The sequence below is a fragment of the Arachis ipaensis genome, chromosome B2, assembly GCF_059453495.1.
Source record: "Arachis ipaensis isolate K30076 ecotype BB chromosome B2, ASM5945349v1, whole genome shotgun sequence".
In the NCBI taxonomy this organism is placed as follows: Eukaryota; Viridiplantae; Streptophyta; class Magnoliopsida; order Fabales; family Fabaceae; genus Arachis; species Arachis ipaensis.
In genome coordinates, this window is record NC_142437.1 from 118,144,901 (window position 1) to 118,162,271 (window position 17,371).

General features: G+C 35.3%; 2 protein-coding genes across 2 annotated transcripts; both read left to right on the top strand.

The window, feature by feature from the left end:
- The first annotated feature begins 5,032 nt into the window (after window positions 1-5,032).
- On the top strand, window positions 5,033-5,743 carry LOC148575364 (uncharacterized). Its single transcript, XM_088506192.1, has one exon. It carries the CDS (start codon window positions 5,033-5,035, stop codon window positions 5,741-5,743), a length of 711 nt encoding a protein of 236 aa, XP_088362318.1.
- A 291-nt stretch (window positions 5,744-6,034) lies between these two features.
- On the top strand, window positions 6,035-7,515 carry LOC148575365 (uncharacterized). The gene is made up of 3 exons (XM_088506193.1): window positions 6,035-6,305; window positions 6,524-6,681; window positions 6,802-7,515. Exons 1-3 carry the CDS (start codon window positions 6,035-6,037, stop codon window positions 7,513-7,515), a joined length of 1,143 nt encoding a protein of 380 aa, XP_088362319.1.
- The last annotated feature ends 9,856 nt before the right edge of the window (window positions 7,516-17,371 follow it).

The following is a 17,371-nucleotide window of genomic DNA, read 5'->3' on the forward strand; positions in this document are numbered from 1 at the left end:
TGTATTACCATTCGGATTAAAACAAGCCCCAGGTATTTATCAAAGATTTATGGAAGAAAATTTAAAAGAGTTAAATGAATTTGTTTTAGTGTACATTGATGATATACTAATTTTTACAAAACAGGATAGAGAAGATCATCTTCAAAAATTATTAATAGTTTTAGAAAGATGTAAAGAAAAAGGATTAGTTCTTAGCAAAAAGAAAGCAAGAATAGCAAAACAAGAAATAGAGTTTCTTGGATTAATTCTATCCACTCAAGGAAAGCTAAAACTTCAGCCAAATATCCTAAAAAAGGTAAATTTATTTCCTAATAAAATAGAAGATAGAAAACAATTACAAAGATTTTTAGGGTGTATAAATTATATTTCTGATCAAGGATTTTTAAGGAATATAACAGAATACACTAAAAGCCTATTTCCAAAAATAAGTACTAAAAAAGAATGGAAATGGGATGAAAAAGATAGTATGCAAATTCAAAGGATTAAAGAATTATGTGAAAAACTTTCAGAACTTTATATTCCAGAAGAAAATGACTACTTAATAGTAGAAACAGATGCTTCAGACATAACCTGGTCAGGATGTCTAAAAGTTAAGAAAACTATAAAAAGTTTGGAACAAGAAAAAGAATCACTAGATTCTAAAGATTCCCCAAAGGAATTACTTTGCAGGTATATTTCAGGAACTTTTACTCCAACAGAACAGAGATATACCACTCATGAAAAGGAAACTCTAGCAGCAATTAAATCTCTTAAGAAGTGGAAAATTGATTTACTACCCAGAGAATTTACATTAAGGACAGATTCAAGTTACCTAACAGGTTTCATACGATATAATTTAAAAGTTGATTATAATCATGGACGATTGGTAAGATGGCAATTATTTTTGTTACAATATCCAATAAAAATTGAATATATTAAGGGTGACAAAAATGTTATTGTAGATACATTAACAAGAGAATGGAGTTAATACATTAGATCAAGAAATTCAAAAATACGAGCAAGAACTTGAAAAATGCAAGCATTGTCAGCAAATAAGGACACAGATCCAATCTCTCAAGAAGGCCATTGAAGCAATGAAATCAACACAACAAGCAAAACCATCAGAGTTCAGCCAGCTAAGCATGGTGGACAAATCAGGTGAAGAAAAAATTTCAGAAAATAAAATAATTGCTGAAATCATTAAAAAATCCACCCAAGATAAAAAATATTATGTAATTTATAATGGCCCCATGAAAGGAGTATATGATGCCTGGGAAAAAGCAGCACCATTCACACACCAGTCAAGGATAATTCATAAAGGAGGGTTTCTAACACTGGAAGAGGCAAAGAAATCCTTTAGGGAATATGAAACTCTCCATCTAGAGCAAACTCTAAAAAGAGCAGATAAAGCTCCAATTCAAACCCAGAGAACATGGATAATAAGAAACATTCCTACAAGGGCTGAAATCAAGGAAAAGAAAAGGGTCTGTAGATCAAATCTCAGAGAAACCCTTAACATAGTCCTGAATTGGACTGAAGAAAAAAGGGCAATTTTGGGATATTATCCTATTGCCAAAGAACAGCTAACAAAGCTGGTTATATTTCCAGATGCTTTCCCATCTGACACCTATCAGTTTTTCCAATATGGATTAATTGATACAATTTTAATTTTTAATGATCTAAAAATTATTAATGAGTTTCCTGCAGGATTCGTTGATGCAGTAAAGAGATTTAAAAATATAATTGACAATATAAATCCAAGGGATATATCCCTAAAATTTACAAACAGTCAACCTATTTTTAATGAAGAAGAAGAATGCTTGGTTCCAGCACACCAAGTAATATTCATGTCCGTCTTCCCAGGAAATTTTTAACCAATTGATCAGATTCAAGACTTAACAATTTACAGTCATGAAGGAAGGCTAGCCAACACATTAGCAAGGGTCTTTGAAAGAACTCAAAAAATAACGAAGAAATCTCACACAAGGATTAATTATAAAAGTAGAAATACTCTGCTTGTGTCCAGTAAAAGAAATGAAATCGAAGAAAGAGAGATGAGACTCTTGGTGGAATTTGAATCAGCATTCTATAACTTATCTGGACTCTTAGAAAAGCTCCCTGAAGGGATAAAGAGGAATCTCTGCTATTTGATAAAAGACAGAGAAGACCACAAGTGCCAGCTATGTGCCTCAGAGATATCTGAAGAAAGCAATAATGAAACGGAATCAACTCACATGATGAAGGAAGAAGACAATGCATCTGAGGGTCACATGATAAAAGAGGAGGACAGTGCATCTGAAGCATCTCTTAACATTATTGCATAGTGACGTAAGCACTTAGGTCATAGAGCACCAACAATGTAGCTGGTGCAAGAGAACAAAACAATGACGTAAGCAATAACGTCATAAGAAGGGTAAGGATGAGAATTGTCCATCAAACCCAACTATTATAAATAGGTTGCTTAGGCAATTGTAAAAGCATCAGACAATAGAAAGCAGGAGGCTAAGAGTACTCATATGCTAGGAGAGCAAGGAGGAAGATGCCAAGGCGATTCTATAGTCTGAAGAAGAATTCCCTTAGGGAAAAATAATTCTAAACTCCCTTCTGGAGTTAGCATCTACAATCTCCCCTCTGGAGATAAAAACACCTTATGTAAAATATACAAAATAAAGAAAGTTTTTCTCCAGAAAGGTACATCTTCATCCTAGTCTTTCATTTATGAATTATTTAGAAAGTTTAGAATTAACAGAAGAATCTGATTATTATAGATTAACTGCTTTATTAGATAATAAAAAACAGACTGTTCTAAAAACAGAATTAAATCTCAAATCAAATGAAAATTTTAATAAACAAAATCTCTTAAAAGAAGTTTTTAATAGAAAAAATATAATATACTATGGAAAAATTCAACTTGAAGCCCCTATAAAGATAAAATCCGCCAATGGAGAACTTGAGATAGCTTTGATAAATGATGAAGAATTGAGTAAACAGATTGAGAAAATTAAGGATCAACAAAAAAGATCTAAAATTGGATAGATTCATATTAGTACTATACAAGTTTTAATCAAATCTACATATATGAAAGGAATTAATTCACCAATAAGCTTAGCAATCTGTGACAAAAGAATTACTGATGACCCAGTAGATCAAATAATCGGAATTGTTCATGGAAACCTGGCAAATGTAAATGTTAAATTCAACGCCCATCTTGGATATGCTATACCTTTATCAACTAAAAACCTTGGTAGATCTATAAGTTTGGCTTATAAATTTCACAGAAAGAATCTAATGGAACAAGATGATGAACCATTTTCGATTACATATGCTATAAATTATGCTTTAACAAATAGCCATCATAGTATAATATTTAAAAACAGAGAAAGAATTTATGTCGATGAATTATTTCAGAAAATTGTAAATACAGAAATACCAAAATATAAAGCTATTGAAAATCCAGTTCTATTATTAAAAGAACCATCAAGAAAATTAGTTTCATCGAATTTTCAAATAAGAGAATCCAAAATTAATAGCCCTTTAAGTTTATCTAAGTTAAAAATTAAAGAAGAAAATTCTGAAATAAAAGAATTAACAAAAAAGGTCGAAAAGTTAATTGAAACTCTAAACACTAAATTATGACAATAAATAAAGAAGAAATATATGTAACTTATCAAGACAAGAAACAAGAGCTCTTTGAAAGAGAAAATCGTTTAAATTATTTACAGTTTTCTGAAATAAATCAAAGAGCATTTAAAGCTCTAAAAATAATCTATGACAAGTTGAAAAGAGAAGTTGAAGAGCTAAAAAAATTAATAGAGTCTCTAGAAAATAGTAATGAATCGATGATAGAATTTGCAGAAATTCTAAGATAAATAATGAAGCATACAAAGATTGAAAAACCAGTAAACAAAATAAAAAGAAAAAGGGCGAAAAAATTAAAAAGTAAAATAAAAGAGTATAAAAGGGAATTAAATAATCTTCAGTTCGAAATTAATGACCTTATAATAAAAAGGATAGAAATAAGAATAAATATAAACAAGTTGGAATTAAACTTAAAAAATTTATAAATGCCTGAAAAATCATATTATGACTTAAAAGAATTAAAATTGTTAAAAGAAAAAATGGAGAACGAAGTCGAAAAATTAAAAAGATATCTAGAAACAACAGAAAGTGTAGAAATAAAAGAAGTTTTTGAGGATTTGAGAAATTATATTAAAGAAAAAGACAAACAGATAAAAGACTTTATATACAAAAAAGAATATTATAAACTAAAACAAGACTGAAAAATTATAAATAAAATCAGAATTATAAAAACTAGTAATAGTAGAAATAGTCAATACTTTTATAAATTTATATGAAAGAGTTAATAGAAATTTCGAAAAATGGCTTTTAAAAATTGGTATCAGAGCCAAGTTAACGATTAAAGGTAACACTTTTTCTTTAAGCAACACTTTTAAGTAACACGCTTTTGAATCAATAAAGACAAAAATCTGTAAAGATGTATCTTTACAGTAGATGGCCCCTTTATTTTTAGAATAAGCAAATCATCAAAAATATACTTGAATTATTTTTGTTAGGATAAAAATATTTTTAAATTTTATTACTACTAAAAATATTCAATCGTATATATAGACGTATTCCGTTAATAAAAAATATGACATGATTTACTTGTCATCAATTTATTATTATTATGATAATAGAAGTATGGAATTTAAATTGTGAAATAAAGAAGAAGATAAAAAACTCTAGCAGAGAAAGAGTACGTACTTCGTACTCAGAGAGAATGAGAGAAGGAGAAAGCGAGAGAGAGCGTTTGAGGGTGAAACACGGTGAAGAAGATGGCCATGCCATCGAAAGAGATAAGGGGGAGAGTGGGGGAGGGTTTGCATCAGATGTGAAGGAGGGATCAAGTAAGGGCGACCTTAGTTCCAGGGTGACTTCCAAGATTTCGTTCCGTGACAAGGTTATTGGTTCTACGGTAGCCACAGGGATAAATCGGGCTGAAGCTCTAGATGAGGATTCCATAGTAGTGGTCACTGGAAAACAAGGAGATCTTATGCCTCCAAGAGTTTGCTTCTCCGAAGAGGCTAGGAACATCCTTTCTGAACCATACAAGGAAGCAATTGTGATTAAGGTTCTTGGAAAAAACCTTAGTTACACGGCCATGTTTCACAAATTGAAAGGGGTATGGAGGATCACCGGTGGATATGAAATCTTGGATGTGGGTTTTGGGTACTTCCTCGTTAAATTTGATCGCATGGACGATCGAGAGAAGGTTTTACTAGGGGGGCCATGGATGATCTTCGGTCACTATATTGCGGTCAAGCCATGGACACCGGATTTTAAACCTTGTGAGGACACTTTGGGGGAGACTATGGTTTGGATTCGAATCTCTGGTTTGAGCATATGGTACTATCAGGATAAAGCCATGATGAGAATCGCTTCTGCTGTGGAAAGACCAGTCAAGGTGGATCTGGCTACTAAGTTGGCGGAGAGGGGAAATTTTGCTCGGGCTTGCGTGCAAATTAATCTTGGTTTGCCGGTGGTCCAGAGTGTGATTGTCGATGAGTTTGAATATAAGGTGGAGTATGAATGCTTACACCTTATTTGTGACAAGTGCAATTGTTTCGGGCATCCAGCAACTGACTGCAGAATGACCCCAATAGATTCGGAAAGGGTGGATCGAAAGGAAACATCAGTGACCGAGATGGCGGCCCGGGTGGTGCAGCCACAGGAAGCCTCAAAAGAGAAAATTTTTGAATTTTGATGCAATCCCAAAGAGTCAGTGATAGTTGCAGAAATTGGGGAGGAATTAGATGATACGTTGCATGGGAAGGAAGTGGAGTCCCAGCATTTGGAAAATGAGGCTGGCTGGACCAAAGTCAGCGGTAAAAGGAGAGGAAAATTGAGTCAATCAAACAAAGCCCAACAAACATCTAAAGATAAAATGCCGGTGCACTCAAATCAGAAATTGGACCAGAACCGTGACTTTGGGCTACGTATGAGAGGAGCCGAATAAGGGGTGAAGACCGGGTCGGTTAGCAGATCTAAGGCACGCATGGCATCTTCCAAACAGCAAGGGGTGAAGGGCAAAGCTGTCTCCGTTGCGGTGCCGACTTTCACTGCCATTATCAAAAACGGACACAAGAGGTTGCGCCCTTCTTCTTTGCAGAATTCGCCGTCGACTCCGGACTGCCTTGGCGACACCAGCAAGCAGCAAATCGGCAAATTGGAAGGATTGTCAGTGGAGGGACACAGACAAACCGGGCAACAACCGGACAAGGACAAGCAAGGCTCAGAGGGATATGATGGTGGATCTTCATCATCTCGTTAGGGACTTCAGCTGAGGTTTGTCCTTTTTACAATACAAATTGTTTTATGGATTATTTAGATTTAAGCTTTCTATTTTGGAATATTAGAGGTGCCTCTAATAAATTGGCCCGGGTTCATAGTAAGGAGTTAGCGAATAAATTTCACCCTACTTTTTTCATTCTGTTTGAAATCCATATTGCTTTCGAGAGGATGAAATCTTTTTGGAATAATCTAGGTTACCAGGGTGTTGGTATTGTTGAGGCTAATGGTCATAGTGGGGGTATCTGGGTTCTATGTTCTAATTCAAATATTTCTGTAAGAGTATTGGATGTAGTTGATCAATGTATCAGTTTTGAAATCACTATGGGCAATACATCTAGTTACTGCAGTGCGGTGTATGCTAATCCGCATATACATCGGCGTAAAGAACTGTGGGGTGACTTGACAAGGATTGCTAATATGATCCACGGACCTTGGATTGTGTTAGGGGACTTTAATGATGTTCTGTTGTAGAGTGAAGTTAGAGGGGGGCAATTTAGACTTGCCAGAGCAGAACAATTTGCGGAAACATTGGAGGATTGTGGGCTGTTTGATATGGGGGCTATTGGGAGAAGATTCACTTGGTATAGGAAGGTGAAAGGTGGGGTGCAGGTGGCCAAGAAGCTTGATAGAGCAGTAATCAACCAGGACTGGCGACTAATGTTTCCGGAGGCTTATACTGAGGTGCTGGCGCGCCTTCACTCTGATCATTGCCCATTATTCACTAGGTGCAAGATGGCAAAGAGGGTTACCAAGGGCCATCGTCCATTCAGATTCCAGGCTGCGTGGATGACTCATCCTCTTTTTAGGAATATTGTTGATACAGCTTGGAATAGAGGAGCTCCGGATGTAGTCAAATATTTGTTGGAGGTTCAAAAAGATGTAACTAGCTTCAATAAAAAGGTTTTTGGCAATATTTTTGTTAAGAAAAGGGAGTTGGAGAGGCTTTTGAATGACGTTCAGATTACTCTGGAGAGTCGGGAGGATCAACAGCTTAGGATCAAAGAGCAAGTTTTGCATCATGAACTGAATGCTGTCCTTCTTCAAGAAGAGTTGTTGTGGTATCAAAAATCTAGAGAACAATGGGTGAGATGTGGAGACATAAATACAAAATTTTTTCATCTGCAGACAGTTATCAGGAGAAAGAGGAACAAAATTCATAGGTTATTTTTAGAGGATGGGTCTTAGGCCACGGAGACTACGACTCTAGAAATGGTGGCAAATTCTTTCTTTCAAAAGCTCTTTTCTACAAGGGAGGATATTGACCTAGATGCCATGGGGCCTTTTCCTTGCCCGTCTCTTAGTACTGAGGCTTGTCAAAAGTTAGTGGAACTGGTGACGTCTGAAGAGGTTAAAAGAGTTGTGATGACCATGAGTTCGTTTAAAGCCCCAGGGCCAGATGGATTTCAAGCAATTTTCTACAAAGAGTTCTGGGACTTTCTTAGCAACAATGTGTGTGGACTGGTCAAGCGAGCCTTTGAGGGTGAATCACTGAATGCGGCTATTTTCGATACTCTCATTATTCTAATTCCTAAAGTGGAAGTTCCCTCTTCCTTACAGGAGTTTCGGCCTATTAGCTTATGTAATGTAATTTATAAAATTGTCACAAAGGTTCTAGTTAACAGGTTCAGACCTTTCCTGTCGGAGATTATTGGTCCTTTGCAAGGAGGGTTCATTCCAGGAAGAGGAACCACAAAGAATATTATCATTGCTCAGGAGATTATGCACTTCATGAGGAACACCAAGTCTCGAAAAGGGTCCATGGCATTCAAGATTGATTTGGAAAAAGCTTATGACAGGGTAGACTGGCGTTTTCTGGAAGCTACTTTGGTCTGGTTTGGGTTTCCAAAGGCTACCATTAATCTTATATTGAATTGTGTGACTTCCTCTTCGTTGGCAGTTTTGTGGAATGGGAACAGGCTCCAAAATTTCAATCCGAAGAGAGGGTGAAGGCAAGGAGATCCTATGTCTCCTTATCTATTTGTACTCTGTATGGAAATGCTTGCCTGCTTTATCTCTCATAGAGTTTCCCAAGGTTTGTGGAACCCAGTTGCGGTTTCTAGGAATGGACCACGACTCTCTCATTTGATATTTGCAGATGATCTTTTGCTTTTCTGTAAGGCATCAAAAGCTCAAGTAATAGAGGTCATGCATTGTTTGGACTTGTTTTCTAAAGTGTCAGGTTTAAAGGTAAATCTTCATAAGTCAAAGGCCCAGTGTTCCAAGAGGGTGTCGGAGAGGAGAAAAAGGGTTTCTCAGGGGTCTCTAACATCCGGTTCTACAATGATTTGGGTAAATACCTGGGAATTAACATCGGTCATGCCAGAGTTTCCAGGAAGACGGCTCAGGAGATTATTGAAAACTTTTCGAGGAAGCTCTCCAGGTGGAAAGGACGCCTACTGAATAAGGCAGGGAGGCTTTGTCTTGTTAAATCGGTTATGGCCTCTATCCCAGTTTATGAAATGCAAATTTCTCTTCTCCCGAAGTATGCATGTAATAAAATTGATTCCTTGATGAGACAATTCTTGTGGAAAGGCCAAGCGACTGGAAAAGGGCTGCCTCTGGTCAGGTGGGAGGTCGCCATAACTCCTAAAAAGGCAGGAGGATTGGGTATTAGGGATACTTCCTGTGCTAACATGGCGCTTCTGGGAAAGTTGGTATGGGATTGTCTAAATAATAGTGAGAAGTTATGGGTGCAGGTTCTGAAGCATAAATATCTCAGGAATCAATCTGGTATGAACAGAAACGGTAGAAATTCTTCATCGGCTACCTGGAAGAACATTGTTAGTGCCTATGAGCATCTCAAGGAAGGGCTTCATTGGAATATTGGAGATGTCTACAAATCAGTTTGGTATGATGAGTGGACTCCTTTTGGTAAGCTTTGCAACCTTGTTCCTTATGTACATATTTCTGAATCAGATTTCATGGTGGCTGACTTGTGAAAAGGGGTGTCTTGGGAGGTTGATAGTCTTACCACGCCTATTCCGCATGAGATTAAGCAGTTTATTTGTGGTCTAAGATATCCTAGTTTGACTGAGTTGGAGCCACAGTGGGAGTGGTGGCCTGCAGCAACAAAAAAGTATAGTGCAAGGGAGGGTTACAGATGGTTATTAAAGAAAACATTAAATTGGAATGCCAACAGTAATTGGAACTGATTGTGGAACACAAACATTCCAGAGAAGTTCAAATTTACTATGTGGCTTAGCTTACATGATGCTCTACCAACTGAGACCTTTCGATTCAAGCGGCATTTAGCTTCTTCAGATATGTGTAAGAGATGTAACAAGGCGCAGGAGACTATGGAGCATTGCCTTAGAGACTGTGAACGATCAAAGACAATCTGGTATATGTTGGATCCTAGTATCCTGGACTCGACGGCTGGTACTACTCTTGAAGAGTAATTTCGGAAGGCCTTGGCTAACAATGAGGCGTCCTTTGGTGCAGGGCTTTGGTGGGTATTGAGACATAGGTGCAATGACATATTCAACACTGACAACCCTTGGACAGACCATAAGGTTGTTGCCTTGGCCAGAATTACCGCCAAGGACTTACAGGTTTACAGGAATCGAAGCAATGCCTTTAGGTCTCTCCAAAATTGCTTGTATTGGGAACCACCGGTAGGCAATAGTTGTGATGCAAGCTTGCATATGGATTCAAATTTAGCGGGATTTGGGTGTATTATTAGAGATTCTAAGGGAGATTGGATCTCGGGCTGCTCTGAAAGCATTCCCCCTTGGTCTATAATCAGATGTGAATTATTTGCTGCTTGGAGGGGGCTGGTTTTAGCTTGGGATTGCAGTTTGAGGGATATTATATGTGAAACGGATTGTTTTGACATTCTGCCCATCATGCATGAGCTTACAAGTGGGTATTCATCTGAAGTAACAGATTTAGTTCACAAGATTCAGGAGCTTTTATCTCGTCCTTGGCTTGTTCACGTTGAATGGGTGTCCCGAGAAGCAAATAGAGCTGCGGATTGGATGGCTAAATATGGTGCCAAGAGTAACTCTAATCATGTTATTTGGTCTGAGCCTGGTGTTGATCTCCAACGAATCATCCGCTCAGATTTAGGATAGTTTTTGCTTTGTTTCTTTCCTTGTTTAGACACCAAAAAAAATTTATCATTATTATTAACTCCTCTTCTTTCACTTCAACCTCTTCCTTCTCTTCCTCTTTTATTATCATTACCATTATCATCATCTTTTTTTTTTCCTCAACGTCATTATCATCTTTTTCTTCTTCCAAAAATAAATAAGGAAAAAAAAACTGCCATACAACATTATATTTTACGATTTTGCACAATTTTTTTCAATATTGTCATTATCATCTTTTTTTTCCAAAACAAGGATAAAAAAATTGCATCATTCCGTTTTATATATCACATTTAAAAAATTTCAGTGTTAATATTAAAATTGTTTATATCACATTTAAAAAATTTTAATACTATTTTTTTTTATATTTTCCCAAACAACGAACTCATTCTCCTTCTTATTCTTGTTTTCTTAGTTTTTTTTATGTCACACTCTTATAATTCTCGTTGTTTTTTCCTCTAAAAAGCATAAAAACCAAAAAAATAAAAAAAAATCAAACAAAAAAAAATTATACAACTTTTTTATTTTATTTTTTATTTATCTATTTTGATAATAAACACAAAAATTTTTTGAAGAAAAACATGTAATTTTATAAATAAAAATATAAAAATTCTACACGAATAAAAAAAAAGAAGAAAAAACTGCAACATCAAATTCAAAGTCTGGAAAAATTTTTGCGTCGCGATTAAGAAATTTCAGTGTTATTTTTCATGTGAAGAAAAAGAAATGTGTATATATATATATATATCTGCAAGAGATTTTTAATTGAATTTGGACCAATTTAATTAAATTTGATTAATAAAAATATTTGAATGCATAGCAAAACTCTCAAATAATAACAAATTTATCTCAAAAAAATAAAATTAACTTTATATTTATAAAAAAATTACATTCATTAATAAAATTATTTAAATCTTAAAATATTATCTCAAATTCTAAAATTATCCCTTGGACAAACTTGTACTCGATATGTTTTAAGACAATCAAGTAATAAATCATACATAAAAGTTAGGCCAAAACACTATAATAAGTCAAGGAGAACAAAATTTTACACAAATAAATCAAATAGAAAATTGGTTTATGAATCCATCAATGCACGTTACTATATAATTCGAATTATTATGTTTCGAACTAGAATTACACCCATAGTAATTCGAATAAGGGTGATTCGAATTACACTCACACACTCTACACTAAAATTTAATTCAACAAAATCAATATGCCATTTACAAAAATAAGCTCAGGAGTTAATATAAATTACTATTGTAAATTTTAGAGGTTGAATTAAATCATTTATAATTTAAAAAGTAATTTGAATCTAATCTTAAATTTCAAAAATCAAATTGACACCTTATTTATATTATGTGAGTAACTAACACCTCACACATGCACTTATGTTAAATTTCCCCGTGACAAATTAATGTTTGATTTATTTTACAATTTTGCTACGTTAACAACAAAAATTTTGTCAATTCCTGCCGACTTCCATTGAATTGGATCTAATTTTTAATCATAATTAAAAAATAATAAATAATTATTGTTGTAAAAAATTGATAGATAAAATTTTGGTACTCAATACTTTTTCTTTATTTTATTAAACCAGGTCGAAAATCTATCTTTAGAAAAAAAATTTGTTATTTGCATCTTTTATATCTATTTTATCAATACGGTGAAATGGCCATTTATTCCACTAATAACGTTTCTCAAATGTTTTGAATTAAAAATTTAATGAAAAAAGAGAAAAATAAAGAATTCAATAATTAATTGAAAAAGAGAAGCTTATAAAAAGCAATAAGTTGAGAAAGAAGGGTGAGACCTAGAGATTGGGATATTCAACCAAAATAATAAGAAGAAATTACTAAAATTCAATCTAAAGAAGATATTGAAAAATAGAAAATAAAAAAAATCTAAAAAAGGAACTAAGTTTGTTAAAACAATCCACAATCAAACACTTGTCTATTTTTTGCATTAATCTTTTGACCTATTGGAATTATCTTCAGGAATTTAGGGAAGCCTCCAAATCTAAATCCACACCAGAATATGATCAATTTGTATAAAGAGACAAGTCATTTTAGAATCGAAGTTAATATTCAATTCGTCTTCCGAAATTTAAAGGTACACTCAAATTGATTTTTAAAATTATAACTAACTTAATTTATCCTCTAAATTTTACAATAGTAATTCATGTTAGTTTCTGAGTTTATTTCTGTAAATAATGTGTTAATTTTGTATATTAACTTATTAATATTTAAATTTTTTGCCTAAATTTCATGAGTAAAATTTATTAGACTTCCTAAAAATTTAATTGACTTTCCAATATTCTTACGAACATGACAATAACAAGTTTAATTTAAAAATTTTATGGTTCTAGAAGCAACAACCAAACTTTTGAAACTCTAATAAATCTTGATCACATAAAAGTTAGGCAAAGAATCTAAATTGTAACAAGTTAATGTATCAAATTAACATGTCATTAACAAAGATTAGATCAAGAGTTAATGTGAGTTACGACGGTAAATTTCAGAATCCAATTTAAATCTATTGAAATTGGGAAAGTATGAGGAGCCAATTGTAAAATGGAGGTTTATGGAGTATTAGAGATATAATCATTAGTGTTACCTTTTTCCATCAGTTGAAGTTTTTGGGATGAGTGGTATCATAACATGGTATTAGAGCGCTAGATCCGAAAATTCAAGAGTTCGATCTTTGGTGAACCCCAAAATCAGTTTAAGCTTATGAGGGATGTTCATTTTATAACTCAATAGTCCATTGTACACATTGTACAAATAGTCCATTAAAATTTTAAGGGTCAAAATAGATCTGACTTCAAATTTCAACTGCAAAATTGAGTATTAACTCATACAAGCTCCCTAAGTCTGGCAAATTTGATTCCATATTTCACGCAGTACAGCCTCAACTGTTTTTGCGGAGTACGTAACTTCTATCAACTAACTTTGCTTCAATTAGATACATTTCTGTCAACATCTTCAGCCTCCTAAGTCATTGAATTGTCTTCGAAGAATATTATTGTATGTGCAGTTGAGAAAGATGCCATAGATTGAGGGGGTTCTGTGTGTTTACAAAGGTTGTATTAGGAAATGAATGTGTAAATAATACAGTTGCATGTGTACCAAGTGTAACTATCCACAATAGTACTACACAAATCCATACTAAGCACAAGCATCCTCCATCGTCGGGAAGCATAGACTAGCCATGATTTGCAGATACACTAGCAAGGAACCAATTATTCTCAGTTGATTTACTTTCTCCAAAAAATAGTTTGTTATTTTCTAGGAACTCATCCTTAATTCCTTATTGAATAAAGTGCATTATTTAAATATATATAATTAGTAAAATAATTATGATAATTAAAGTATTTTAATTCCTCGTTAAACATTATTTTGATACCAATATTTTCTAACAACCAAACAGGTATTCTCTTTACTTTGTTAATTAAAAAATAATTTAAATATATAATTAATTAATAACAACCATATTTTTATATAGAATATTTGGGGTATAAAACTATAAATAATATTTTTTATTTTTAATAGAAAGTTAATCTTTTTTTGGTGACTGAAATAAATTAAACAAAGAAAAACAAAAGAAACAAAACAAGGAACTGCTTAAATAGAGGGACAGTCCCGTTTAAGACTACTCTTAAACTCCTCCCAAGGTGAAAGAAGCTCCACATGCGAAAGTTGTAACTTCATCGCCATCTTTGCCATAGTATCTGCCACCGTGTTTGCATCTCTCATAATCAAACGAAAGTCAACACGCCAATTCCAATGCATGATATCTCTTATTTTGAGCACCAGTGGATCAATAAACCCAAAACCATCTTGAGTAACAAGATTAAATGCTTCCACACAATCCGTCTCACAAATAACATCTCGTTGACCCACATCCCAAGCTAAGAGATATCCTCTCCAAATAGCAAACAATTCTCCTTGAAGAATACTATTACTCTCAATCATTCCCAAACACCCCCTTTGCCAGCTCCCATTACAATCTCTAATAACACAAGCAAAACCAACACTATCACCCGAACCAAAATAACTAGCATCACAATTAATCTTAAAAGTACCAATGGATGGGGGATTCCAAAAACCATTTAGAGTAGAGGGAAGGGACATACGTTGTAATTCAAAAATATTTCTAAGCTCCTTTTCTGAAGTTAATGCCAGACAAATGACTTTTTCCGGAGGCCAAGTTTCATGGGGATTAAAGATGTCGTTATTCCTTGCTCGCCATATCCACCAAAGTCCCGAAAAGAACTTGAACGGGTGCTCTATGCTATGATACAAGAACCAGTTCTTCAAATCCAAAGGATGACAAGGAATATCCAACCTTTGCCAGACAAGCTGAGCTTTTGGACAATCCCGAATACAATGTATAACCGATTCCTGGCTAGAAAGACATCTTGGACACCTATCCGATGACGACATCCCTCTTCTAAAGCGAAAACTTGCAGTAGGAAGAGCCTCCTTAAGACACAACCAAGCCAAAAACTTATGCTTTTCCGGAACAAGCTGACGCCAAAGCCAAAGCCAATTCTCCCTCTCCTCCCAACCAAACAGCTGCTTACACAACCACAAGTAACCATTGCGTGAGTCATAGACTTTGGCAGCAGACCCACTCCAATACCAACCCACTTCCGGACCTGCTTGTTCATCTGGATTGTAAGAGAGAATATTATCTTTCAGATTTTGAGATAAAGGAGAATAAAGAGTATCCAAATGCCACCTACCAACCGACCAAATATCCTGTATCCGGAGATTCGAATCAGAAATGTGGACATAATCCATCTCATTAGATAACCGTCCTTCTCTCCTCCAGCTAGAAAACCAAAAATTCTGGTTCAAATCTCCAATACACCAAGCAAACCCATCCTTCAACACTTTCCAAGCCTTGCAAAGACACCTCCAAATGGGAGAGTCCTTGTTCTTAGGATAACTAAAACAGTCATATAGAGATGATCGGTATTTGGCATCCAATAATTGGACCCATAGCTTGTTTGGCTGCTGGAAAAAAGTCCAAACTAGCTTCCCAAGAAGAGCAATATTTACACAATAAGGATCTCTAATCCCCAAACCTCCATATTTTTTTGGAGTAACCAGTACCTTCCAACTAACAAGATTCAATCCTCTTCCATCAACTTGTCCTTTCCAAAGAAAATTCCTCATCATAGACTCCAATTTACTAATGATTCCTTTGGGAAAAATAGAGACCTGCATCTGGTACGTGGGAATAGCAGCGGCAACAGAATTAACCAAGCAGAGTCTACCAGCCCGATTGAGTAAACTCCCTTTCCAGCTTGCTAGCCTACTCCGAATCTTATCCAGGACACCATTGAAAGCTGAACGAGTCACTCTAGAATGGCTAAGGGTAACTCCAAGATACTTGCCCAAATCCTGGACAAATCTGATAGAGGATACCCCAGTGAAAACCTCTTTCCTTGTTGCCGAGACATTCTTGGAGCAAAGCGCTTTAGACTTCTCCACATTAATCTTCATCCCAGATGCTTTGCAAAAAGTCTCTAAAACCAACATCACATTTTGCACTTGTCTCTTTGTAGCTTTACAGAATAGAAGCAAGTCATCCGCAAACATTAAATGGGATATTCTTGGTCCCCCTCTAGAAATAGCAACCGGCTCCCACAAGCCCAAATCAACCTGATGACTAATAAAGCATGCCAGTCGCTCCATACACAACACAAAAAGATAGGGTGACATAGGGTCTCCTTGTCTAAGACCTCGGCTAGGAGTAAAGCCATTCAGACGACTCTCATTCCAAAGAATAGATAAGGAAGAAGCAGTGACACAATTCATAATCAAATTAAGTGTAGGAATAGGAAAACCAAAGCTCTTAAGGGTATGAGCTAAAAACCTCCAGTCAACTCTGTCATAAGCTTTCTCCAGATCAATCTTAAAGGCCAGTGTGCCTTTCTTTGATTTAGTCTTCTTCATAAAGTGGAGGACTTCTTGAGCAATAATGATGTTGTCAGGAGTTCCTCGTCCCGGAATAAATCCTCCTTGAAGCGGGCCAACAATCTCCACAAGATGAGGACGAAGCCTATTAACAAGGACCTTCGTGATGATCTTGTAAACTACATTGCAGAGACTAATCGGCCTGAAATCTTTCATAGATACCGGTGATTCAACCTTTGGAATGAGAACCAGTAAAGTCTCCAACATTCTCGGATCAAGAGTAACACCGGAGAATGCCTGCTTAACCATCTTCCAAACATCAAGACCAATGATCTCCCAATATTCTTTGAAGAAGAAAGCTTGAAACCCATCCGGACCTGGAGCTTTAAAAGAGTTCATGTGAAAAACAGCTGTTTTGACTTCCTCCATAGTAACTGGTGCCGTAAGATTATTGCAAGCTTCCTCATTCAGAGAAGGAAGAGGCACATCACCAAGGCAACCCAAATCAACATCATCCAAATGACAGAATAAGCTTTTATAGAAAGACTCTACTTCTTGACTCAGAACCTCTGGATCAGTTTCCCACACTCCATCCTTGAGAAAAAGGCCATGAATCTTATTATGCTTCCTTCGCGCAAGAGTTTGAATATGAAAGAATCTTGTATTCCTATCCCCGAACCTTACCCACTGCTCTCTGGACTTTTGGAACCATAGGAGCTCTTCTTGCACTAGAGTATTATTATAATCATCAAGCAACTGTTGCTCTTTCTGACGCAAATAAATACTATCCACCACTTCCAAACGCTTTTGTAAATAATTAATCTGCTGCTCTAATTCACATTTCTTAACAAAAATGTTACCAAATACCTTCGAGTTAAACTCTAGTGAATTCTTCTGTACTTCTGAAAGCTTGCCATGAATTCCTCTATTACCAGACCACCATGACTGGTTCACAATATCTTTATACCCAGGATGAGTAGCCCAAGCAGCAACAAATCGGAAAGGTCGATTCCCTTTAGGCTG